The sequence below is a fragment of the Momordica charantia genome (assembly GCF_013281855.1).
Source record: "Momordica charantia cultivar OHB3-1 chromosome 8 unlocalized genomic scaffold, Mcharantia_2.0 BLBB01000008.1, whole genome shotgun sequence".
Classification (NCBI taxonomy): domain Eukaryota; kingdom Viridiplantae; phylum Streptophyta; class Magnoliopsida; order Cucurbitales; family Cucurbitaceae; genus Momordica; species Momordica charantia.
This window is the reverse complement of record NW_028275166.1, coordinates 29669692-29697373: the sequence shown is the minus strand read 5'-3', so window position 1 is coordinate 29697373 and position 27682 is coordinate 29669692. Positions and strand designations below refer to the sequence as shown.

General features: G+C 34.2%; 3 protein-coding genes across 3 annotated transcripts; all 3 read left to right on the top strand.

The window, feature by feature from the left end:
• Nucleotides 1–415: 415 nt before the first annotated feature.
• LOC111018178 (Vps51/Vps67 family (components of vesicular transport) protein) lies at nt 416–9308 on the top strand. The gene is made up of 6 exons (XM_022294154.2): nt 416–2824; nt 4026–4220; nt 5394–5674; nt 6922–7101; nt 7563–7740; nt 8495–9308. The coding sequence occupies exons 1-6, from the start codon at nt 644–646 to the stop codon at nt 8666–8668; spliced, it is 3189 nt and encodes a 1062-aa protein (XP_022149846.1). The 5' UTR covers nt 416–643; the 3' UTR covers nt 8669–9308.
• Nucleotides 9309–14275: 4967 nt separating this feature from the next.
• AS2 (Lateral organ boundaries (LOB) domain family protein) lies at nt 14276–15859 on the top strand. Its single transcript, XM_022294129.2, has 2 exons — nt 14276–14541; nt 15088–15859. The coding sequence occupies exon 2, from the start codon at nt 15103–15105 to the stop codon at nt 15757–15759; it is 657 nt and encodes a 218-aa protein (XP_022149821.1). The 5' UTR covers nt 14276–14541; nt 15088–15102; the 3' UTR covers nt 15760–15859.
• A 4480-nt stretch (nt 15860–20339) lies between these two features.
• Nucleotides 20340–27341, top strand: LOC111018236 (protease Do-like 10, mitochondrial). The gene is made up of 8 exons (XM_022294252.2): nt 20340–20901; nt 21340–21585; nt 22140–22335; nt 23813–24072; nt 24460–24587; nt 24718–24921; nt 25978–26028; nt 26796–27341. Exons 1-8 carry the CDS (start codon nt 20493–20495, stop codon nt 27030–27032), a joined length of 1731 nt encoding a protein of 576 aa, XP_022149944.1. The 5' UTR covers nt 20340–20492; the 3' UTR covers nt 27033–27341.
• The last annotated feature ends 341 nt before the right edge of the window (nt 27342–27682 follow it).

Here is a 27682-nt window from a genome sequence, read left to right as displayed (position 1 = left end):
TGAATTTGAATTTCCATTCCACATGCGTATTAGAAAAAAAAGTACTTATTACCATCCAAACCAAAATGTAATAAAAATTTTGGTTTATCATATAAAAAGATAAAAATTTAAGTTAAATTACAACTTTAGTCACTTAATTAATTTTTTTAAGTTATGTCTAATAAATACATAATAAGTATTTCAATTTTTTTATTTAATATGTACTTGGCTTTTCGTTATGTATTTAAAATATCTCCAAATTTTTTTTAAAAAATTATAATAATTTACAGACGTGTTAAATACAAAATTGAAAGTTTCGTACGAGTAAATGAGAGCAAAATAATTGTAACTATTTTCAATTTCCCCGAGAAAAAAAATTTCAACTTAATAATTTTATTTTCGACATGGATATTGTCCTCTTGAAAAATTATCAATTATCTCTGTTTCTCGATTATCATCATATTTGACCCGAATTCAGAACCCGCCATTGATCTTGATCAGCAAGAGCAGTAAACCGACCCTCTTAATCCCAAATCTGAACCAAAATCAACAAATTGTTGCTCTAATCGATTTCCATTTGCTTTCCTTGCGATTGATTCATGACATTGCCATCTTCGTAAGATCAGATTCATACCAATTCTGAGCACCAGAAGCGAGGGCAGCCATGGGAGTACCTTCAGCTTCCTCAACAGACGGAGGCGGAGGTTACCGCGATGCCGAATCTCTGTTCCGGACAAAGCCCATTTCTGAAATTCGGAAGGTGGAGTCCTCCACCCGCGCCCAGATCCAGTCCAAGCAAGAGGAGCTCCGGCAACTCGTCGGTAACCGCTACCGAGATCTGATCGACTCCGCCGACTCCATTGTTCTCATGAAGTCGACTTCCCATTCAATTTCCTCTAATCTCTCTTCCATTCACCTTTCCATCCGTTCCCTTTCGTCTTCCGATTCGCTCACGCATCTTCCTTCCCATAATCATGTTCGCGTCACCCTCTACGCCATCGCTTGCCGGGTCAAGTACCTCGTTGATACCCCTGAGAATATTTGGGGTTGCCTCGACGAGTCGATGTTTCTCGAAGCTGCTGTTCGTCACCTTCGAGCGAAGCATGTGCAGCAAGCTTTGACGACTCACAATGCCGATTCAGACCGTAAGTTTCTCTCCAATTTTCCTCTGCTTCAGCACCATTGGCAGATAGTGGAGAGCTTCAAATCTCAGATTTCTCAGCGTAGCCGTGAGAGACTACTCGATCGTGGAATTGGGGTTGGGGCTTATGCGGATGCCTTGGCTGCTGTTGCCGTTATTGATGAGCTTGAGCCGAAGCAAGTTCTCAGTTTGTTCCTCGATTCGAGGAAGTCCTGGATTTCTCAAAAATTAGGAACATGCGGGAGCAATGCAGCTTGTTCTATTGTAATATCCGTGTTCTGCGAGGTGTTGGCTATAATTCAGGTCAGTATAGGACAGGTTGGTGAGTTGTTTTTGCAAGTTCTGAATGATATGCCACTGTTTTACAAAGTTATATTGAGTTCACCTCCTGCATCTCAATTGTTTGGTGGAATTCCCAACCCAGATGAGGAAGTTAGGCTCTGGAAGTCATTTAGGGATACGTTAGAGTCAGTCATGGTAATGCTTGAGAAAGATTACATTGCTAGGACTTGCTCGAGTTGGCTAAGAGAATGTGGAAGAGAGATTGTTAGCCAGATAAATGGAAGGTTTTTGATTGATGCCATTGGAAGTGGCCAAGACCTTGCTTCTGCTGAGAAATTAATAAGAGAGACAATGGAAAGTAAGGAAGTCTTGGAAGGAAGTTTGGATTGGTTGAAAAGTGTTTTTGGATCTGAAATCGAGTTGCCTTGGAGTAGAATGAGGGAACTTGTATTGGAAGATGACTCAGACCTCTGGGATGACATATTTGAAGATGCATTTGCGCGCAGGATGAAAACTATAATTGACTCAAGATTCAAGGAAATGGTTAAAGGAGTTAATATTGCAGAATCGGTTCATGCATCTGAGGATGCTTTAGGTAATAATATCTTGGATTTCCAGGGGTACTTGAACAGACCCTCTACAGGTGGTGGGGTTTGGTTTATAGAATTTAATGCTAAGAAAGCCGGTCCAACTGTGGGAGCAAAAGCATCTGTAGAAGAGAGTGATTTTAGTAGTTGTATCAATGCTTATTTTGGTCCAGAAGTCAGCCGTATCAGAGATGCATTTGAAAACTGTTGTCAGAGTGTGCTTGAGGATCTTCTAAGTTTCATAGAATCTCCTAAGGCATCAATAAGGTTAAAAGATCTGGCACCTTATCTACAGAATATGTGTTACGAAAGCATGTTAACCATATTGATGGAACTAGAAAGAGAGATTGATAATCTATATAGTAACATGGAAAATAGTAGGACTGCCAGTCAGCCTGTTAGTATTGCTCCACTTGTTGAGAGATCGCTTTTCATTGGTCGACTCCTGTTTGCATTTCAAAATCACTTGAGGCACATTAGTGTCATCCTTGGTTCACCAAAATTTTGGGTAAATGACACATCGTCCTCTGTTTTTGATAAGCATTCTTCATTACTGAGACAATCCAAAGGTGTTCCCGATTCTCCTTTATATGTTAATTCTCCAGGAAGACAAATGTCCACCGACTCTAGAAGACAAATGTCACTTGCTACAGCTGCATTGCTTGGAACTAAAGAAAGTGAAAGCCCAAAACTTGAAGAGTTAAATAGAGTTACTCAAGATCTTTCTGTAAGGTCTCATAGCTTGTGGATGTTATGGTTATGTAATGAGCTTTCTTCTATTCTCTCTAGAGATCTTACCCAAGATGATGCCCTACTGTCAGCAACGCCCTTGAGGGTAAGTGGTATTTGGTTTATTTTATTTTATTATTTCAATTTTGTAATTTCTTTTTAGGAGTCCTCCCAGCTTTGGGACCTGCACTGCTATGATTGTTTTCCTCGAAGCTATAAAACTTGTAGTAAAACCCATCAATATGATTTAGCATTTTTAACTTTGCTATTGAATCATTGATAAAAAGTTGTGAACGGTAAAGTATTTTCCGCATTTCATGTTGAAAACGTATTGTTATTCATCTTTATTAGTTTTGATTTTTTGTTGTGTGGCTAGCTTAATTACTTTTTGAGGGGCCTGATTGTTGTTGGTAAGAGACCTGGGATGGTGCTAGGATTTTGATGCAATGAAGACACTAGTGTTTCGGGACAAATTTTTTCCACCTACTTGGATTATATAATCTTTCACGAGAATTTAAATACTAAATATTATACTGGGAATCACCTATATCCAATTTCATTTTCGATGAATGAAAAAGGTTGAGGGAATCTTGGCCATGAAATGAAATCACATTGAGGTTAAAGTCAAAAATTAGTGGGGGTAAGACGTAGGAAGTAATTCATTTAATTGAATTAGGAGTAAAGATCAGTACTTGGAAGTTTATATTTCTCATCTAGCAAAAAATGAAGCTAAAGGGAGAAGAAAGAGCGGTGGTTTCAAGTGCTTGATTTTATTCCTAAATTATTACAAGTTTCTCTTTGTGGTCCATTGGTTTTATGGATATCAACACCGAAGTCAAGATCTGGGGACAAAAACTTCACATCCCCCCTCTCCTCAACTTCACTTCAATTGCAAAAGGAGCGGGAAGATCTAAACCACCACTTCATCTGTTCCTCTCTTGCATATGATTTATTTTTAATAATAAGAAGAAACCACACATTTTTATTGAAAATGTGTGGAGCATACATCATAATTTTCAGAAAAAGGGCCTTTTTAAATTGGTAAGGGGACACGACATAACTTGAAATTGTTGTTGAACTTATATAATTTTCTAGTTTAGTGTAGTATTCTGTTGCATAGCCTAGATTTTTCCTACCAGTTTACTGTACTGGTTTTCTTAACGAAATATTGAAGCATTTTTTTGTTTTCCTTTACTGGTTTTCTTAACAAAATATTGAAGTGTTTTTTGTTTTCCTTTAGTTGTATTTTCTGCTGATTTTGTTGTTTATAGTTTACGCAAATGGTAATAATTTTTGGTGATTGGCAGGGCTGGGAAGAGACAGTCATCAAGCAAGAACAATCTGCTGAAGGTCAATCAGATATGAAAATTGCTCTTCCTTCAATGCCTTCTCTTTATACAATTTCATTTCTGTTCCGTGCATGTGAAGAAATTCATAGAATTGGAGGTCATGTTCTCGAGAAGACAATAATCCGAAAATTTGCAACGACTCTGCTGGAAAAGGTATTTAGTTTTCCAGGACGTTAAAATTCTGTTGTTTGTAAAAACTTTGGATATATATTCACAAATCTTCATTGAGATAAATTGGAAGTACAAAAAAGGTGTTAAAGAAAAGCCCCCAAACAATGGATTCTAGTTATTAAGAATTAAATCAATGGAAAAAATTATAGAGAAGCTTTATAGAGAATAACCCAAAGGGAGACGTAAAAGTGAGCGGGTTGCATACCTCCTCTCAAGACCCTTCTACACCCTTGAAGATTATCCTATTTCTTTGTAACTAGATGTTCCAAATGATAGCAAATAATGCTACCTGCCAGAAAAGTGTACTGCTTTCGAAGGGGGTTAATGAGCACCTGGTCCATTATGTTTTAACAACTTCGCTTGGAGCTAAACTGACACCAAAAGTTTGGAGAAATCTTCCCAAAACCTTCGTAGTAAAGGGTATCTTCTTGAATCGGATCCATGTCTTACAACATTTTTTTGCATAAAATGTGCCGTGAGGTCCCAAACCAAAGACGGAGATTTCTGGACAAAGTCCATTGTTTTAATCATCCTCTAGGGACCAGCCAAGAAAGACTATGCTTGCAATAATCTTAGACCACAATTAGTCTCTTATAAAGAAAAGATCTTAATTAGTCTAAGCATTCATGAACTGGGTTGTCACGTTATTAGTTTCAAGTGCATGAAACTCATGCATTACATATGCTGTATTTCCAATTCGATGATATACAAGTTTATCAATCTTTGCGCTTGGGGCAATGACGCACCTAGTGAGGTTCTAGCTGAGACACGTCAATTGCTGGATATACAAGTTTATCATTGTACAATTTGGTACTAGAATATCAGTGAGAACACTGTTATCCATGTATCTGTTCCTAGATGACATTGGTTGCTATCACTTGCTGGAGAGAACGAATAAATGGTTGGATATTGGGGAAAGAAAAATCAGAACAAGCAAGTATAGACACTTTAACTTACTGATATTCTATATACCTATGCGAAGACTTTTTTCCAGGCCATTTGTCTTGAAATATTATAGCTTTGTCCTTTGCTATACTTCTTAATGGAACTTCTATTTGTGTGTTTGGCATACATGACTCATAAATTCTGTGTTATGTGGTCCAATAGTAAGTGGCAATTTTATCGTTTCAGCTTATATGGTATGGCTCCTTGCAGGTTATAGGTATCTATGGGGACTTTATTTCATCTATAGAAGATAGCGGGCCTCAAGTGTCAGAAAAAGGCATATTGCAGGTTCTGTTAGATATAAGGTTTACTGCTGATATTTTATGTGGGACTCATTCTAATATGAGTGAAGAGTTGTCCAAAAACCCAAGGGCAAAGTTTACCTTCAGAAGGAAGCAGGATGTAAGTGAGGAAAAATCAGTCATTAAAGAGCGTGTGAATGCATTAACAGATCGTCTTTCAAAAAGGCTTGATCCAATTGACTGGCAAACGTAAGTTCGATTTTTATTTTTTTAGTAGTTGGAAGCTTTCTAATAGTTACAAATTATCATTAAGAGTTGATTGAGTCGTATTACTTCTAGTGGTCTCTGGAAGCAGAGTGGCCGTCAAGGAGGTTTTTTTACGTACTAGCCTCTCTTTAGCAAAATTATGATAATAATAAGTCTGAAAATCATTTGACCTTTTTTTGTAATTGCAGTCTTACGATGCTAATACGTGATTGGAAAGCCGTCTGCCGTCCTTCACTATTTTTTTTGTTAGGCGGGGGTTTTCTCATCCCCCGGTCTCTAGACTGTACCTTCTCTTTTTCTCAATATAGATCTGACGTTTCCTATAAAAAAAAATGATATTTGATTGCTTGAAAGTGGAATCTTCTAATTTTCCATTGTACAACATTTTTCAAAAATTGAGGAACCACGCTTTTACAGAAAAAAAAAACCATAGCTCTGAGAGGGACTTAAAACAACGGCTAAGGACCTAACAAGATGAAAAGAGACTCCAATTCAAAAGAATAAAGATCAAGTGGATAATTACAAAAAGTCCTTAAGTCCTTTACAGAGAGGCATTAAACTTGGCAAGAGCCCTTGCCTCTTCCCAATACCTCTCAAACCCTCTAAACATTCTCTCATTTCTCTGAAACGAATTACTCGATAAAAGAGGGGAAAAAACATGTTGGAGGAATCGACCCTTGTCACAAAACAGCAGATAGAATAAAACTCGAAACAGCAGATAGAATAAAACTTCTCCATCATAAAACACAAAGTGCCGTTACGAGCCAAGCATACCAAATGTGTTGCATCTCCAAGGGATGTGACCCAAATCCCCATATGCCTCCCTACAAAGAATGCCCCACTACTACTTAAGTGGTTTGTACAAATATTAGAAGACCATTAAAGTTTCTGAATACCATGTGCCATAGGAGCTTTTCCTCACGGAATCTCTGCATCCATTTAAGCAGAAACTGAAAAAGAATGATGAGAATAAGAAGTGTGTGGAAAGTACAAATTCATTCTTATGTATGGATGGGAATATATGTCTTTGTAGATATCTGTTTATTGTCTGCATATAGTTGGGGGGCGGGGGTGTGGGGTCGGAAGTTAAGGTTGTAGATCTACTTTCATAATTCTTCATCCTATTTCTCTATGAGGTTTTTCTTTACTGTTCATGGATGCTTATACTATTCATGCCTCTAGCAACTACTTAAGATAAGATAAATCACTGTTCCTGCAATTCATTTCAGGTATGAGCCATATCTCTGGGAAAATGAAAGGCAGACATACCTTCGACATGCTGTCCTTTTTGGATTCTTTGTGCAGCTTAATAGGATGTACACAGACACTGTTCAGAAATTGCCAAGCAATTCAGAATCCAATATCATGAGATGCCTTACAATTCCTCGTTTTAAATACCTTCCAATTAGGTAATTCTTATTTGCCCTCAGCTGAAGAATCATTGAGAAATGTGTTGGAGCATGGTTATTATTTCTGAATTTGTCTGTGATAATAAATATGTTCGTAAAATTTTTGTTTGGCTTCCTTCTTTAAACTGGATATGTAAAATGTCCATTCAACTTGAACTGAAGTGAGTTAGCAACCTTTTTCATGTCCTCACTATATTATTAAATGTATCAGGTATGTGTCCTCAGGAGCCACCTCTATTATTGAATATGTGTTCGGTAGATGCTCTACATATCTCAATGTCCTTTCCTAGTTGTATAAATGCCTGATTTACATGACGATAAATGAAAGCTGATTGACTGATTGATGTAACCTGCTGAAGTTTGTCATTGCTCGGCCTTTTCAAACTCTGTTACAAATTGACTGCTGCTTTTCTAGTTATCATTTACAATCAATTTGTGTAATGTGCTTCTTGTTCATACAGTGCTCCAGTTTTGTCTTCAAAAGGAGGAATGAAGGCAACTATTCCAACACCTTCAGATGACATCTCCTCAAGAAACTCCTGGAAAGCTTTCACAAACGGGGAGCTTCCTCAAAAAATAGATTTGAACGATAACTCCAGTTTCGGGGTAGCAGCACCGTTATTTAAATCTTTCATGCAGGTAATATGGCTGATCACCTTCCCGTAGTCTGTTAAATGTATTTCAACTTAACCACTTGTTCCAATTATTACACCAACAATTTAGTGAAGCTTAAGTTCTCCCAAACAACCGAGTAAACTTATTGCTTGGAGCCCTATTATATAGTAATGGTGGTGATAGGGATGAACTCCGAAACTTAGAAAACTTAGATATATTGTTCATATATTTCAGATAAAGAATTTAGATCCCTGATCTTTACGACTTCCACTTCCAAGGTATTCAAAGCTTCGAGGTTATTTTTCTGTCCTTTTTCCCTAGGCAGTGATGAACTGTGAATTGTAGAAAAGTTCAAAATATATTGTTCATTTTGTGAGATAAATCCTTTAGACTCTTAATCATCACGACTTCTACTTCCAAGGTATTTAAGGTTTCAAGGTGTTAGGCCTGCCATTCTGGTTGTGGCTGTTATAGATGTAGAGATGTCAAAGGGCGTGGATTATGGGATTCTTATTTTTTGTGGATGAGTTTGCAGACATTTGTTATAGTTGGCATTTGTTTGTATTCTTGACATGGACCTTCCATTACTGGTGACTTCATAGATATTCACCTCTTTTCTTATTTCTTTTTTTTTTTTCCTTCTTCTTGTTAACAATATAATTCATGGGTGTATTATTCTGTATAACTTTACTCGTCCTATTGTATTCTTTCACATATAATAAAATCAGAATAATATCTGGGATGCCAAAGTTTCTAACCGTACCTATTCAACTTCCAGGTTGGAAGCAGATTTGGAGAGAGCACACTAAAACTTGGGTCCATGTTGACCGATGGGCAAGTTGGCATATTTAAAGATAGATCGGCGGCTGCCATGTCTACGTTTGGTGATATTCTACCCGCACAAGCTGCAGGCCTTCTTTCTTCCTTCACTGCTTCCAGATCAGATTCTTGATGTTCTTTTAGATACATAATTTTGATTGATATCGGGTTATAACAACCACTGAAACGTACTGAACATTCATGGCCATCATAGAAGATACATAGCAATTCAAGTTTTGAAGGTTTAACTCCATAATCTTGATGGGGATTGGAGCTCTAGAACATATGGATCAGTTTTTTCGGTGTTAAGAAACCAAAGTGTGAGAGGCCACCGACGGAGTCGAGCAGAACTACACTACAAACTATTTCTAGCCAGAGGCAAATTACAGGTACCAAGTCTCCAGCAAGATCTTTCAAGTTATATTTTTCAGCGTTCTCTTACAAAATAAGTGTACCATATGTGCTGTGGATAAGCTTGATCAATTTACGAACAATAGTGCCAAAGATCGATTATATGTGGGATCAGAGAATAATGTCCATAGGGTTGGGGAATACTTGAAAAACTGTATGTACTTGCAAATTTTATTCTGGCAGTTCGCAAGGCGAAGCTTTTACGCTTAGATTGGAAGGCGAAGGGCGTTTTTGGACTGTGGATTCTCCTTCGGTGTTCGGTATTATTTGTTTGGATTCATGCCAGTTGTATAGGTAAACAATCTGTACTCTTTCTCTTTCTTTTTTCCCCTCAAGAAAATATATGTTTAGCCAACTGTTAATTGTTTTGTCTGTCCACTGAAAAGAAGTCATAAGGGATAGAGAATTCTTCAGAATTAATAAGTCAGGAGAACGATGATAAATAAAATTAAAGGTGTAGTTTAAAATTAATTTACCAAGGTCTAAATTTGCCCAAAACTGGGAGAAAATGTTGGTCTGATAACGATAGAGAACTCTTCGTCTTGGCTCGTAGCCTCGTAGGAGATATCTCATCGCTTTACCTTTAATTTTATTTGTTCTCTAATTTTTGTAACCTTTCTCTAAGATTTTGGTAAATATCAATCATTCAAAATCACTTCTCATCCTATGAAAATCTCTTGAAAAAGTGTATAACCAAATATTAAAATGATTTCATAAAAGCGAATTCGTCATTAAGGATATGTTTGACTTTCTTTTAGAACTTTGGCAAATGAATAGAATTTATTTTGAAAAATTTAGAAATCACTTAAAAGTAATTTTAAAAGTATTACTTGGAGGTAATTTTATTGGGGTGATTGATCTGCAATCACATAGGATTAAAATAATACTGATGTGAGCTTGCAAATTAAAGAAACAAATTTCCAAATTAAAACTAATACCAATTAAAATAATATTAGAATTGTTCATATGTTTAATGGCCTTTTAAATTACTCAAAAAAAAAAGGCCTTTTAAATAAAATCCATATGTTTCTTCAGTTGGCCCCACCCAAATAAATGTGAGAGGAGAAATATAAAAACTTTGGGAAGAGAACCATGTGAAAACAAAATAAAAATATACTTTTTACTTTTTAGTAAAAAAATAAAATTTATTCATTATGATCGGTAATTCTTTGCGAGAAATTTTTACCCGTTACGATTTAAAAGCAATTATTAATTTTTTATTAGTTCATATAGTTTGTATAATTCTTTATTATTTTTCTCTTCATTCATAATTCGTATAAGTTAAAATTTTTATGGACGTGTTTTAAAATTGTTTATAAAAAAAGTCTTCCGTTGCGTTGTGAATTGTTTATTTATGTTATTTAATCACAATGGTTAATAAATAGTGTTAAATAGTTTTTCAAATATAATGCTATTTTTAGTAGCTTAGTGATCCTAAAATCACTTTTAAAACTAAACATTAATCCTTCAAAGTCAATTTTAATTATATGAAAATTACTTGTAAAAATGTGTAACTGAACGATAAAATAATTATTTTGAGAATTACATTTACAATATCAATATCAACTTAACAGTGTATTTGGTAGTGATTTTAGTGTTTCAAAATCACTTCCATTTCCATTGATAAATTGATTTTAGGAAAATATAAAATCAATTAAAATTGATTTTTAAGGTATCACTTGGTGATTTCGGAAACCAATTATTCTTATTTTATTTATTTATTTTTTTCAAAATCACTCCTTTTGTCATTACTCGTTGGAGTAATTTTGGCATGGCCAAAATTGCCAAAATCACTTTCATTTTTATTGATCATGTCTGACAAATTTAAAAATTGATTTTAGGAAAGTTTAAAATTCACTTTTGATTTGATTTTGGTGTATTTGGAAATGGTTTGGACATGACCAAAATCATTGCGAAGATCACTTCCTTGTCATGATTGTCAAATTAAAAAATTGATTTTAGTAAAGTATGAAATTACTTTAAATTGATTTCGAAGACATCACTTAGATTGTGATTTTGAAAAATCAATTATACTTAAATCATTTTTTCAAAATCAGTAATTCTACCGTCACTCCAAAACACAATAAATATCTTCTTCCAAAATTACTGATTCTAAAATCATTTCCAAATATGCTCTTAATCAATCGTAATTAAATCAGTTATACAAAATATGAAATGTAATTATTTTTATTTTTCAAAATCACTCCCAAACATACCCTATATATCAATGTCCAAATCATTATTATTTTCTCGAGTCCATTAATAAATTGATAAAAAATTATCTCTCAAATCACTTCAACATTAATTTAAAAAGGAAATGCATCCTTTCTCACACTAGTGAGTGATTCTCTTAAAGCTATTAGGTCCATTTTTGCAAGCCGAAATGTATCTTTTTATCTACAATAATAAATACATTATTAACCACCATAATAAAAAAAGTTATATTTTTTTATAATTCAACTACATATATTAACATTATCTTTCAAATATTGAAATTGTTTAGTTTTGAAGACTAAGCCACTTTATTATTTTCTTTGAAATCAAACGAAGCATTAAATTAATTGATCCACGAGTATACTCTAAGTTACTCCATAAAAATAGTTTTAAATTCCTCTCTTAAACTTATATTTTCCTTTGCACCACATCTTATAGGTTTGTCTATCAACATGTTGATATGTATATAAATCAAAACACTTGACATCGATATAACCAATATTTTCTTCATATCTCAACAATATAAATAAAATATAAAATCTCTTTAACTCCTTTAGAAATATTAAAAGCAAAATACTTTTCTTTTTTTCTTGTAAATTTATGATATTTCCAGGCAATATTCCATCTATACATTTAGACAAAATTGAGACATCAACATGTTAATCAGCATCGACCAGTCAAAGGAAGTTGAGATTACAAAAAAACCTCTTTAGGTTTTAGAGAGTAGGAGAAATTGAGACATCAGCATTTTCGTCAATACCGACTTGGTCGAAGGGAGAAATTACAAAAAGAACCCCTTGGAATTTTAGAGGGTAGGAGAAATTGAGATATCAACATGTTCACCAAAATCGACGGATTGAAGGGAGAAATTACGAAAAGAACCCCTTTGGGTTTTAGAGGGTTTAAGAAGGGTAGGTGTGATGTGTAAATTAGAAGTTAAAAAAGTAAAAAAAGGAAGAAAATGGAAGGATAGGTGAGGGGGCAGAGAGTGTGCAGTGCAGAGAGAATAGGAGGATGGGTCTTTTCACAACACGACATTACATACACTTCAATTCCCGGCCACTCTCTCTCCTCTGACAAACTCTCTAATATTAATGCATCCAAACATACCATTCTTTTCTATCTCCCGATCTAATTTTTGGTATCACGGGAGTATTCATTGTCTACTACGTTAACATTGTATTAAAATTTATGGCTATAATGGTCTTAGGATAGCAAAATTTCTTGTCCAGTAAGTTCCGAACCACACGAATAGCATAACGATTTGAACACTGTCTCGGGAAGAGGCTTGGTGAAACAAACATGTTTTTGTTTTTATTTTTTATTTTTGTTTTATCTTTATAGGACTAGATCGAGGCTTGACCATTACAGTTTTTAAAATAAATATGTAAACTACCTTTAATTTATGAAGCCAAACATGAATGTAACTTACCGGCAAATATATCTCTTATGCTCCATGTTTAAAACTTATAGTATGTATGCATAATTTTTCATTTAATCATTTAACAGAATTCCAAATCCATTTTGAAATCCCAATACCTAACCTACTACACATGTAATTTACATACCTAACCTACTCAGATAAACGCACAAAAGAGTGCTTTAATTTGATCAAGTAAGCGAATGCTAAAATGAAGTTTATATTTATTTTTTTCAATACCAAGTTCATGGACTAACATAGGAATAGTCTTGAAAGAAACAAAAATGAAATCAATACCAAAACTTAAAATGAAAAATATATGTATTATATATTCTCCCTTTCTTTAAGGGTAACCGATAGAGAAGTTCCTCTTATCTAACTAGTAAGTATCTAAATATTAGAAAAAGAAAAAATTAAAACCTATAACATGATATTGGTAAAGAAGAGGTGACAATAAATATAGTAAATAAATTTAAGCATGTGTAGGAGAGAGAGAGAGAGATATTTAGGAAAAAGGAAAAAAAAAAAAGAAGAAGTGGTAATATAAGTGCATTGAAGTGGTGAATAAAGGTGATAGGTGGTCACCATCTTTATATGGGGACATGTTGATGTTGTAAGCGAAATGTTTTCCCGGCGAAGAAACAGTGAAAATAAGATCACCACATAATACCATTTTTCTTCACCTTTAACTATTAATTGCCTTAAAAGCATGACTTTACCAACTCTAGACAGAGAGAGAACTAGGGAGAGAGAGAGAGAGATTTGACCAATTGCTTAATTACTTGGACTTCAATCAATAATGCTTTTAGATCATATGTAAAACTAATTAATATTCTAGAGAAAAGAAAAAAAGAGAGTTTGGATCATTGGAAAGCTCCCATTTCCAAAGCTTCATGGAGTGAATTATGAGGGACTAGTCCATGTTCAGAATATATTTTTAAAAACTAAGTGACACATTTGCTACAATGGTTGGGATAGGATGGGATGAAGGGTCCTGATCTCATTAGGATGAAACAGACCCCAAAAACTAGTCCTCATTTGGATGTCGTCTCATAACTTCCTTGGTATTTAGTAGGAATTTAACAATTTGTCATAATAGTAGAAATGAAAACTAATTAAAAAAAATGATACTTTTATGTCTAGAACTTATCTCTCTAAAAGATGAAACAAGCTAACAATGTACCTCTCTAAAGAAACGAGTTCTTTACTTGATTAAAATACATACAAATATCTATAAGTCCGAGTTCAAATTTCTACACCCTATATTTAGTACACTCATCCCAAGCGATGGTTCGCTCTTCATCCTTAATAGAACTAGTTTCTCGTGACGAACAACTTTAATTTGGGGCTGAAAAGTCAAACACCCTAATTTTCACTCCCCTTTAAAAAGTGGCACATATATATTTCTAATATATATTTAGCTTTCAAACTTTCTAAAAATATTAGAAAAGTATTGTTGATTTCATGCATGCATGGATGTAATGTAATTACACATATTTTGGGACTTTTTTTGCGGTGTTTGGAAATCCCGAGACATTGACGAAGAAGAAGAAAAAGGGAGAAAAGATTGAGAGATCTCTCCCCAACTTGAAGTCAAAGAATGATGGAGACAAGTCTTTAGTCATTCTTATTCTCTTTTTGCCTTCTCTCCTTTTTAGGAAAAATCTTTATTTATCCCCAAGACTTTCCCCTCCAACCCTCCCTTGGCTTCAACCTCTCTCTCTCTCTCTCTCTCACTCTCTCTCTTAAAACCCTCTTCATACATTTACTGGAAAATGGACTGTACTTAATATTTTCAACCAGATCTTCTTCCCCTCTCTTCCATGTTATTATACTATTCATCGATCACTGTGAAGTAAAACACTCTCTCTCTTCTCTCTCTTCTCTCTCTCTAACCCCTTCTTCGTTTTTGCTTCTCTTTTCTTCACGAGATCCAACTTCACAAACCCACTTGTAAAAGGGTAAGATTTTCCCTCTTTCCCTCTTTGGTTTCTGCATTCCTCTCTCTCTCTCTCTTTCTCCTAAGACTATTCTAAGGTACAGTTCTATCTTCCTTCTTTGTTTTCACATACCCAACTTTGGGTTCAAACTGAATCCTTGATTTTCAAATGGGAAACTATGAGTGAAAATTTTGTTCTCTAGAGATTCTCTGTGTATAGAAGGAAAAAGATCTCCCAGAAAATTTTCTATATTTAAAGCAAAAAATATGAATCAGATCCTTCCCTTTAGAGTTTAGACCCAATTCCAATTCAGTAAAATTTGGTTTGAAATCTCAAATGCTTTCCATATCCACCACTCTCCTTCCCCTATTTATGCCGTTCTTCTCTCCAAAATCTTTCTAGAGGCAGAGTGAAAGGAATTCATTGGATTTTAAACAAAAAGAACAGTCAAGTTCATAACAATTTTCTAATTCACACTGTTTTCCCCCTTTTCTGAGTGACTTAGAGTCTGTCTATATACATGCTTGATTGATTATGTTGGAGAAGTCTAATAGAGTGTTCTTACAGAGGAGGAAGTTGAAGATGGCATCGAGCTCGTCGAATTCGCCGTGCGCAGCCTGCAAATTTCTCCGGCGAAAATGTCAACCGGAATGCGTTTTCGCACCGTACTTTCCGCCGGACCAGCCGCAGAAATTCGCGAATGTTCACAAGGTGTTCGGCGCCAGCAATGTGACGAAACTCCTCAACGAATTGCATCCTCACCAGAGAGAAGACGCCGTCAATTCCCTCGCCTACGAAGCCGATATGCGCCTCCGTGATCCCGTCTACGGCTGCGTCGGCGTAATCTCCCTCCTCCAGCACCAGCTCTGTAAACTCCAAATGGACCTCACCTGCGCTAAATCGGAACTCTCCAAATACCAAAACCTAGGCATCGGGAACCACGCCGCCCTCATATCTCCGCCTTCCGCCGCCGTCGCCACCGCTCACGGCCCGCGCAGCAACCAGCCGGCCTTCAATTTTGTTAGGGATCAACCACATAGCCTCTATCACGATCAAATTTTCCCACGAGATCAACAACAACAGATGATGATCCGAAGTGGCTTCGACGGCGGCAGCAACTACGACGCCGGATTATTGGCCGTCAACGTCACCCCCAGCATCGCCAACCTCGGCCACCAGTTCCAGCAACCTCGAGCCGCCGCCGGAGTCGATCGCCGCGGTACTCTCGATCATTCTTAGGGTTTTTTTTTTCTCTCTCTCTCCCTCTCTCCTTCTGAAAAATCATAAAACTGTTGCAGAGAAATCAAATATAGGTAATTTTCCTGCTAAATTATATATAACAATAAAATTAATTTCATCAGGTTTATTATTATTATTAGTTTAAATTGCAAATTTAATTCATGAACTTAATGTTCTAACTTCTAAATTTTTAATTTTATTCGTAGATCACAACATTTTTCTATTATTTTATGAAATTATTAGACACAAAATTGAGTTTCGTATCTAATAATACTCTAACCTTTCAATTTTACAAATATGTAAATAAATTTTAAAAATTTATTAAGTATTTTTTAAAGTTCAAGTACACACAACATTGTGGCGTTGTAATTTAATTTCTAATTAGATAATTTTGAAAATTTGAAGTTTTCAGTTTCATTTATTGATTTATTTTTAATTAGATCTTTAACAATGATATGATAATATATTACATGTTATGATTTAATGAAATAAATATGTTCATCTCTAAAATCGAAAACTTAACCTATTTTATGTAACTTAAAAAATTATCATTTTAAATTCCACCCACATTTTTTAGCATATTTTTTAATATATATTTGGGTTTTTTTTTTCTTTAACAAAAACCATTGCTTTTTGATATTATTTATGGTGTTGTTCAAAACAAGAAATTTAATTTTGAGTCAGAAAAAAAGGTTGGAAGTATTCATTATTATTCTTTTTGTTTGGTACATAATATTAATGATATTACTGTTTTATCCATGTTTCTTTCTGTTGCCCCTACCTAAAGAGTAGGTTACTATTGGTACTTGTAGTTTGTTGGTTGAATTTCAAGTTTTTTTTTCCTTTTCTTCAAGTTTGAACCTTAAAAATTATTTTACATGAACCTAAATTATTAATTTTGTGTCGGTGTTTAAATTAAGGGTATTTATGAGTTAGGTTGAAGTATTTTGATCTAGAACCAATATAATTGTTCGGATCGTAAATTTATTCAACAAAAACAACTCTTATTAAATAATGAATCAAACTCAACCCAATCGTGAGTTGAGTTGATATGGTTATTTCGAGTTACTCTTTTAAAATATTGTATAACAAAAAAAGTAAATGCCAATATTTTCTAACATAGAATTAAGACGGCTAGTTCTTATTTATACGGTGAAAAACTTACCCTCTATAAACTTAAAAAGTTGTTAGAGAACAAATAATCTATCCAGAGTTATTGAACAAAACAACGTTTTGTTTGGTTGAAAGCAAAATTATTTTTAGATCGATGAACCCTTGAACCAACCTAATCTATTGTTTAATTGAATCTAACTCAACTCAAACAAGTTTATGACCAAAACCAAACCGTACAAGATGGGTTGGATCGATCACATTTTTCGGGTTATTTAGTTTTTAAAATCCTTCTACTTTTAACTATGGTAAGAAATTTTTGTAGAATTTGATTAAAGGAGAGACAATAATGAAACTATTAAAGGCATTGAGACCCTATTGAAACTAAATTAAAATATATGGACAAAAATGCAATATAATTTAGTTAATTATTGTTTTAAAATAAATTGTAGTATTTGGCCAATCAAAATATTGTTGAGTTAGGCGAGAGAAAATTGATTCATACTCATGAGTTATATGCAATCTAGAATTTTAAAATTTAGTGTGATTTATTGAATAAATTTTAATGAAACTGCTTAATTATGTTTAGAAAACGAAAATATTCTATATGGAAGGAATTAGGGGTTAAGGTTTAAAATAATGACATTTTAAAAAGAAATTACAAAAATAATGTTAATTTAAAAATGATAACTAAATAAATGTAAAATAAATAAATAAATACAAAAGTACCTTAGGTTTTTGAAACTATTGATAAAAATAGGTTAGGTCAAAGGAGGGGTCAAAACTCGCATACAATGGACGCTACTTCCTTGCAACGTGTATTGTCTATGTGGCGGGTGGGTTGTCGTTGACGTGGGACGCGACTTCCGTTTGGAAGTCGCAGGCGATGTACGCGACTTCCTCTTATTGAAGTCGCATGCAACGCACGCGACTTCCACATATTTTCCTTTTTTTTTTTCCGTTGAAGTCGCAGCCATTGGCTACACGTGGAGCCATGTCAAACCGAAGTCGCAGTCGTTGGCCGCGATTTCACGAAATCGCAGCCAACGACTGTGATTTACCTACCCTATTTTTGGAATTAGTTTTGATCGTAGCCTACCTTTGTCATTTGTTTTTAAAAAGTAATTATTTAAAAAAAAATCCAAAGGAATTAGAGTGCATTGTACTGTCAGAATATAAGAAAAGAGAGATACATGAGAAACCCTTTTTAATTCTATTAGACAGAAAACTATTACTAAGATATTTAACCTATTAACATAATCAAGATTTGCTGCTAAACCAATGAGAGATAATAATAAATATAACAAACAATTTCAACAAAATATTGTATGTAACGGACTCCCAATGTTTACACGTCATTAGTTCTTAATGCGCTATCTTCACATGCATGTCTTCCCATACGTGTTTGTTAAGAAATTTAAAAGTTAAATCCAAAATTGTTCAATTTATCAACCTATTTTATGTTTTAAAATTTGAATAATTATTATTTTATAATAGTTAATTTTAACATGAATGAAAGGAGTGAATCACACGAAATAGTATATTTATTAATGTTTTATCATAGTGACAACTTTAACACATCATGTTTTTGCTACTCTACACAAAGTATCGTTTATTAGGGAAAAAAATATTCATGTCAAAAGTTCAAATGTCATATCGACTTATGAAAATTTGGACATTGATGAATAATTAAGAAATTTATTAAAAAAACACATTTAAATAACAAAATAAACATTTCTACCTTTTTTTTAATAGATTGAATTTTAATATCAATAATATTGTATCTATTTTTTGATACTTTTTATATTTCGTTGATATTTTTATGATATAATGAAAATTTCGATTCACCATTTACACGTAACTGTGAAATTCACTCGTGAACATATTAAAATATGAATGGAAATGTTGATTCTTGGATAGTAAAATTTAATATCCTACTAACAATGTAACTTGTTTATACTCTATAGTTAGAGATGAAATTGTTATTTTTTTTAAAAGTGAAGGATGTTATTTTAGAATTTCTACCTTTTTTTTTAATCACATAGTTTAAAAACTATTTTAAAAAATAAACCCACCAAATAGATATCCACTTAATGAATCCGTACTAAAGTGAAATGACAAAAGATAAAAATGGAAAAGGAATCTTTTTTTTAATACAAACAAATTAGGGTAGGGAGTTCATACCTCCGACCTCAAGGGAAGGAGAAAAGATTAGGTGGTTTAAATTTTCGAGGCTTGGGCTTCAATTAAACTCTTCGGGCTAAACAAGTTTGGAAGATCATTAAAAAAATCCAAATTTGTTACTCTTATGCTATGGAGGGCTTGGAGGTGATGGTCTGATCAGATCTAATTCAACCAATATTGCTTTGTAGGGGTGAGGATTCGAACCACTTAAGATAAGTTTAGGTTAGTGATAATCTTACCTGGTTCAACCTTATAATTTTGTGAGCTAGGGTCATTTTTATGCTCCCCACGACAATTGGAAAGCAATTTAACAAAATGAGCTATTTTTAATAATAAATTATTTATGGATCATGGAACTAATTTATAGATAAATCTCGACAATTTTACCCACACTTGCACTAAAATGGTTGTTAGCGAACAGTTTTAAACCTGTTTCTCAAAATTGAATGATTATAATTTACATTTAAATTTATTAGACAGAAAATTGAAAGTTCAGAACCTATTAGATACTAATTTTTTTAAAAAAAGGGTAAATTTTGGCAACTTATACAACAAATGGAGTAGAAGATTCAAACTTATGATAACTTGATCAGAGATTGATGTCAATTACCATTGAACTAAGTTCATGTTGACCGTGAGTCTTGAAAACTTTTGTATGAAATAAAAAAGAACTGATCAGAGATTTCCCTACGAACAATAGAGTTTGAAGAAGGGAAAGGAGAAGGCGTCCTCATCATTCTTTGGCTCAATGAGATGTATTTCCACCGTGCTCGTTTTTTCAATTATGAAGCAGGCCAGACGATTCTACTCACATTGGTCCTAGTGCCCAGATGGTTTGGCCAATAGTGAGCCAAAAAATATTAAATGGTGATGTAGGCAGGGTTTTTGAGAAATACAAATAACCTCTATTTTTTTTTTTCCAAATATGATGGGTAAATTACAACTATATTATACCACATTGGTGCATTAGTCTTTGCAACCTTAATGCTTTTTGCCCGTTGGATTCATTATCACAAGGCTGTTCTAAAATTGGCTTGATTCAAAGATGTAGAATCCACGTTAAATCACCATTTGGTCGTTTTGATGCAGTGGAAGTCATCGGTTCGAGCCTCATTATTACTAAACTCAACGTGAGCTTTTCTATTTTTCCTTGTTCCCCGCCCCCTAAAGAATTCAAATAATTTTAAATTTAACCTTTTAAAAGCGAATTTAGTGGTTATGAGCCAAAGATTAATTAGAAATTGAATAATGAGTAAAAATATAAGGAATTGAAGTTGAGAGTTTACCATGAAAATTGATACAATTTGTTAGGGGTTTAAGAGCTGTCGTCTTCTTCTTCTTCTTCTTCTTCTTCTTCTTCTTCTTCGCCATTTGGTTCAGAACCCCTCTCTCTGGTTTCTCCATTACAGAGGGGCCGAGAAGTAGAAGAAGAAGTAGCCATGCTCCGTCAAACTCTTCACACGCCTCGCAGGTTCTCCTCTGAATCCCTCAAACAATATTTCCCACTCCTCTCCTCTCTTGCTGCTGCAATCCATTCCACCGCTAATGTCTCTGCACCCACCACGGATGCTCATTCTTCCATCAATGGCCGGAGTAACGGGAGCGAGAGCAACCCTTTGCCGTGCTCTTCTCAGAAGCCATTGCTGCGAAATCGTAGGACCTCAAGGCAGGGCGTGCGGGATTTTCAGCCTCATTTTAACAGGACCAAGACGAAGAGGATTGCGGCTGATGCATTCTCTGCGATTGAGCTGGCGTTGGATTCCGTTGTTAAGGTCTTCACTGTCTCCAGCAGCCCTAACTACTTTCTTCCGTGGCAGAACAAGTCCCAGCGGGAAACTATGGGTTCCGGTTTGTGGCTTTATGGACCCTCTTTGTTGATGGTTCGATTGATTGAGTTGTGTTAAACGGTTTTTATTTATGCCTTGGGAGTTTTGAAACTTGAGCGACTGTCTTCATCGTTCATTGATTGGGGCGGCGTTGTTATTATAATGATTTGGGAGTTTTTCTTCTTTGTATTTCCATACTTTAGATCTTAAAAGTCATTTCCTTGAATGGTTTTCACATGGTCCATAGAATTCATAATGGATTGTTATGCATATGCCTGCGCATGTTAAGTGGTTTAATTATCATTCATATTAGAAGTTTTTGGAAAAAAAAAGAGAGAGTATATTTTCATTTTCATTTGTGCTTTGAAATTGACCAAATAAAATCTTTTGTCGTGCTCTCTGTAAGCTAAGTTCTTATCTTTGTGTATATTTCTCAGTATCTATTTCGAAAAAAATGTAGGATTCATCATCTCTGGAAAAAAGATTCTTACAAATGCTCATGTTGTTGCTGATCATACCTTCGTCCTTGTAAGAAAGCATGGCTCACCAACTAAGTATCGGGCAGAAGTTCAAGCTGTCGGTCATGAATGTGACCTGGCTATTCTGGTTGTCAATAGTGAAGAATTCTGGGAAGACACTAACTGTTTGGAGTTGGGAGATATTCCTATCTTACAAGAAACTGTTGCTGTTGTTGGTTATCCTCAGGGTATAGACTTCTACCATTGTCCTTGTCCCAAGAAATTACATGTGGTAAAATGATAATTAGATTTGTAAATAGTATCTCCATCTTTCAAAAATGCTTCTTCAAGAATCTATTCCCATTTCAGCCTTGGGGCGGGCATGGGTGCCCCTGGGTATAGAGGAGCAAAGCTCCGGCTCCCAGTTATCAAAAAAAAAAAAAAATCTATGCCCATTTCTTTATGTATGTTGCATTCTAATTTTGCTTGGCCTAGAAGGTTCTTCTTTTTTTTTTTTTATTATTTTATTCATTTCACTGGCAGTGGTAGTTGAAGATGCCTAGATTTTCTATTAGTACATGGGTCATAAGTTATCTTTTGAAACTAGGAATATGATCATCAATTCTTAATAGTCTCTATCTATGATCACTTCCTTGTAAATTATGGATACAATTAGAAAACTAAAGCCAAAACATCTAATCTTATGCATCCCTTTTGTGCCATTCACTTCCACGTGACAAAATGATAATGATGGTCTTGACATCTAAAGACATTGTTCCTCATAATTCTGGGTTTATCGCAGGTGGGGATAACATCTCTGTAACTAAAGGTGTTGTTTCTAGGATTGAACTTACACAATATGTACACGGTGCATCCCAGCTGATGGCTATTCAAATTGATGCCGCTATAAATCCAGGAAATAGTGGTGGGCCAGCGATCATGGGCGATAAAGTTGCTGGAGTAGCTTTCCAAAACCTTTCTGGTGCAGAAAATATTGGGTGAGTGATGACTTGGAAATTTTACTGGGATTAACAAACTCAGTATGCTTTCAGTGTTTGAACATGATTGCAGGTCGCAAATTGTATCTTTTCTTAGGTTATTTTAACCTTATTTTCCCACTTTGCTGATATACTTGGTCAATATCACAACCATTAAATAACAAAAAGTTGTATTGTCTAAGTTAAATACTCGTGCTTATTTTGGAAAAACGGGCCACCAAGGTTGTTTCTCTTATAAATTAAAGTTAGATCGCCTTGTAGTCTCATTAAATAACCAAAGTTTTAACCTTCTTAAAGCATTTTGAATCCAAAGTGCCAAAGAATGTTCAATTGTTTGCTTGGGTTTTAGCTCATGACAAGATTGATGCTAATGATTTCCTTCATATAGGGCTATATGTGAATGTATTTCTATTTTTATGCAATTGGTGATTGACCATCTAGATACTCTCTTTTGGATTCATCTATCAAGACTCTCGCTTCAATAAAACTTGTATGATATGAAAGAAAATAAGGTAATTACCTCCGATCTTTTTTTTTTTAATCTTTCCTTGATGCTCAACGAAATGACCCCTATTTAAAGAATTCACATGTTTGATTCCAAGTTAATTCAGCTACTTCATCATTACAAAAAGAAGTCTACAGTGAATCTTGCATTTGGGACCATTGTGTAAAAATAAATTGAATGATTTAATTTACTCTCGCCTAAAAATTTAAGGTTTGTGAATTAGTGATAATTTAACAACTAGCATGATATCAAATAAAGTGATCCTAAAGCTTAAGCTAACAAGGTTCAAGTAAATATAGTCATTTTAATCTATTATTGATATATTATCAATTGAGATACTCCTAATTATCAAGTCAAGGAAAGGACCTTAATGTCAACAACAATTTCATTTGAAAGAATGCCATCATGGCTCTACTTTGGGGAGCTTGGATTAAATGGAATGAAACAACTTTAAGGATGAGTGATTGAAGCTTTTTTTTTAAAAAAAAGGCCTTGGATGATATCACTTTCTAATAACTCTACCGACATCCATAAAATCTACTTATGAGTTATGCCTGATACTAAAATTTCATTCAAGATTGGTCGAAGTTTTAGATGATACACTATTTCTTAAGACTTGGTGATTTAGAAAATGCCTCAATCGGGAATAAAGAGAGTTCAGTAACAATGGAGGGAAGCACCATATCTCAAATGAAAATTGGACGGGGTAGATAGAGCATCGATGGGAGAGTGAAGAAATTTATTAGCCTCAAGAATAGGATTGTATGATGCTAACGTAGGAAATAAAAGAATAGAGGAATCTTTGGTCATTACAGTAGCTGGATTAGAACAGTGCTGGGGGGCTGTCTGATGAGTACTTTTGTTTCTCTTTTCTTTGTTGGTTTTACTTTCACTTGTACACGTTCTATTACTCACGACCTTAAACAAATTTTCTTTGCTTAGTTCTTTACACATTGTAAATGGATTCCGCAGGTACATAATTCCTGTCCCTGTGATTAGACATTTTATAGCTGGTGTTGAAGAGAGTGGAAAATATGTTGGATTCTGTTCTCTTGGTTTGTCTTGCCAGATTACTGAAAATGTTCAACTTCGAAACCACTTCCAGATGGGCCCTGAAATGACTGGAGTACTTGTGAACAAAATTAATCCCCTTTCAGATGCTTACAGTATCCTGAAAAAAGATGATATCATTCTTGCATTTGACGGTGAGCCTATTGCCAATGATGGAACAGGTATCCTATTTCCATTCTGTAATATATTATCGTTATTATTATCTTATTGTTCCTAATTTTTGTACTTCTTCTATTTTCCCTATGTGCCCTCAAGGATTTCTCATGCTTTCTTAATTATTTAAGCTCCATTCAATAGCAGTTATATATATATATATATATATATACACTTTAGTTTTATGGTTTTAACTAGTGCTAGTTTACTTAAGATTTCATTACTTAGCTTTTCACCTTTTGAAACATTTTTAAACTTTTAGCCAAGTTGTGAAAACAAAAAAATAGAACTTTGGAAATTATTATTTTGATCCCACCTGATTGTGTCTCATTTTGATAAAACTCTTGATTTTTATTTGCAAGAATTCTTCCCATTGTAATTTACATACTATGCAGTTTCTTTCCGGAACAGGGAGCGGATAACATTTGATCATTTGGTATCTATGAAGAAACCCAATGAGAGATCTGTGATCAAAATTCTAAGGGACGGCCAAGTGTGTGAGCTCAGTATCACCCTCCGACCTGTATGCTTTCTGCAACTCGTACTTTTTCCTAGTTAATGATTTTCATGCATTTTTCAACTAGTGCCCTTTCTTCATTATCTCTTCCCAATGGCTTTCTAGCAATTATATTAATAAGTTCTATACTCTGCAGTTGCAACCCCTGGTCCCAGTTCATCAGTTTGATAAGCTTCCTAGTTATTACATTTTTGCTGGTCTTGTCTTCATTCCACTTACCCAGCCATATCTTCATGAGTATGGGGAAGATTGGTATAATACTTCGCCTCGTCGCTTGTGTGAGAGGGCGCTAAGGGAACTACCAAAAAGGCCTGGAGAACAGCTTGTCATCCTTTCACAGGTTTGCTTACATTTTTCTGAAGCATGCATGATAACTAATTTACATACAGGTTTTACATTGATTTTTATATGAAAATCAGTATGTCTCTTGGCAATGAAACCTTGTAAATCATACCTTAGTCTTTAAGAGCATAATAGAACTTGTTCTCATCTGGGTTATTCTATATTGATAATCAGATATTGAGTAAGGACTGAGAACTAAAGCTATATTCTAAAATCTTGACTGAAAATAACGAAGTAATGAAAGGAGTATGCACCTATTTTTATTACACGGAGTAAAAGGGTTACAAAACTGTTGGTTAACTTCATTTGTGTTGGATTAAACTAAATACAGCGATTTTGTACAGCCTTTACGGCTATCCTTTCTATTTAGGATAGTGATTTTCTATTATCTTTTTCTTCTTTCCTTACGAAACCAATGAAAGGTTCAGAAAACTCCCCAATTATTACTGATTCACTAATGGAATAATTATTAGAAAAAACACTAGAATTAGCGCACAGTCGCTTAGAATCTCACTAATTCTACAAATTCTCCTAACTAGAACACTTGTCTTCAAATAAAATTGAATTCCTTTTCTTATACATCTCTGCGCACCAAATAACTGTAAAATTTTACTCTTGGCATTAGCATAAAAAACTCAAGAGACTGTGTCCTTGCAACACAAAATCCCAGACTTCTCTGGTGAAAAAGCATTGGAAAAAAACACCTGAAAGCTGTCTACTTCTGCCTTTCCTGTAGTTGTTCCATTTAAGCGCTATGTAGTCTTTATTGACCAAGAAAAGAAGTTGAATATTATCCTTGTTAAAAAAACATGATATGGACCATGAATATTAAACATTTTAACCCCTTTTTGTAATACCTTTTTAGTTGGCTCCTTTTATTGGGCCATCTTTGTATGCTCCCATGTGTTCTCATCGTTTTCAATAAAAGCTTGTTTTCTATATTAAAAAAAGAAAACGTTTTAGAAGAAGAAAAAAGAAAGAAAAAGAAAAGATGAGCAGACAATTAAGATTTCTGATTCAATTCGGTAACTGCTACTTATTTCCATTTCCTCAGGTGTTGATGGATGATATTAACGCAGGGTATGAGCGTCTTGCAGAGTTGCAGGTAAGACACAGACATGCTCATAAATATATGGATACATTATTATTTGTACCTAAGCATTCATGTATATTATTGACATTGGAAATAAATAGAGACCAATTAGATTATTTGAATCATTTTGATATATTTGAAGTTCTTATATCTATATTTACTTCAATGTTTTTAACTTTTAAGGAGGTTTAAGTGTTATAATAGAGGTATTGGGGTTTTACCTTTCTGGTGTTGATTGTTATGATGGAAGGCCAAGATTCTGGATTTTGAAATTATGGAAAATAATTTTTCCTCGTGAATTCTAGAAAACCACTTGGATTTTAGTATGCTTCTATTGAGTCAATACTGTTCGAATTAAATTTGGTAAATCTTAAACTCACTAATAGTTTATGATAAATTTAATCTTTTTAACATATTCTTAACCCTCATCTCACGTGGAGGTTGGCATATTAATATCAAATCCAATACGTGGATTAAAGAGTTTGAACTTTGAACTTCCCGAATAGCTTAACTTAATAGGCTAGTATAAGTTTAATTTTTTTAATACACTCTCATAACCATATTGCCATTGCTTCTATTGTGTCAAATTGTCAATATTAGCATGGAGAAATTTTGTTTTGAATGAAGTGAGAACTTGATAATAGAGTTCAGTTCAATGTGAATAAATGGTTTAGAACTCTTCCTCATCGACGTTTCACTTGACTTAATTTGCTTTGCAACGCTCTTATGGATAGTTCAAAGCTTCAATCTGTTGAACATTCCTTGGTTTGCCCGAACAGGTTAAAAAAGTGAATGGATTTGAAGTTGAAAATCTGAAACACCTGTGGCAACTAGTGGACAATAGTGAAGGTAGCGTGAGGTTTGATTTGGATGATGAAAGGGTTATTGTGTTGAACTTCGAGATGGCCAAAATCGCGACTTCAAGGATTCTGAAGCGCCACCGAATAGCGTCTGCAATGTCTCAAGATCTTATGAAAGATGTAAGCATCTCTGACTCTGGATTAGCCTCCTCATAATCACTACATTACTTCACTAGGAACTCTCTTCAATAGATTTTCAAGTTGAGCATTGGTTTTGACTGGATAACCAACTTTTCTAATGTTGGCAAAAGCAAGTAGGTCAAATGGGTAACTTTATCTTACTTCAATTAGGAAGAGAAATTACTGCAACATCGGAGGTTTTTGTTTTTGTTTTTTAATTTGTATTTTACCCCTTCATTTTTCTATAGTTTTGATTCTTTGAAATTGTAGTCAATTTATCCGAAACAGTTGGAAGATTGTTTTACATTCAGAGAGCTGTTCAATTGAGATTCAGTCACTTTCTTACTTCCTCCATACTTATTTTTTAGATTAATTTATTCTTTTAAACGGTTGGGTTAGTCCCATTAGAAGTGGGTTGATGCTCTATTACAAAGTTTTGAACAGATATGCTTGATGAAGGTTTCTATTTTTATTTTTCCGTGTTTTAGAATATTACAATACATTTAACAAATCATATTTTTTTAATTATTTATTTTTCAAGGTTAGTGTTAATTAAGAGGAAATGGGTTTAAACCTCAATCATTTAGCTATGTTTAAATATGCTACATTTAACAAATATTTTTTTAATTATTTATTTTCCAAGTTCTATTTTGGAAAAAAAATAGATTTAAGCATTAAGAGTAAGT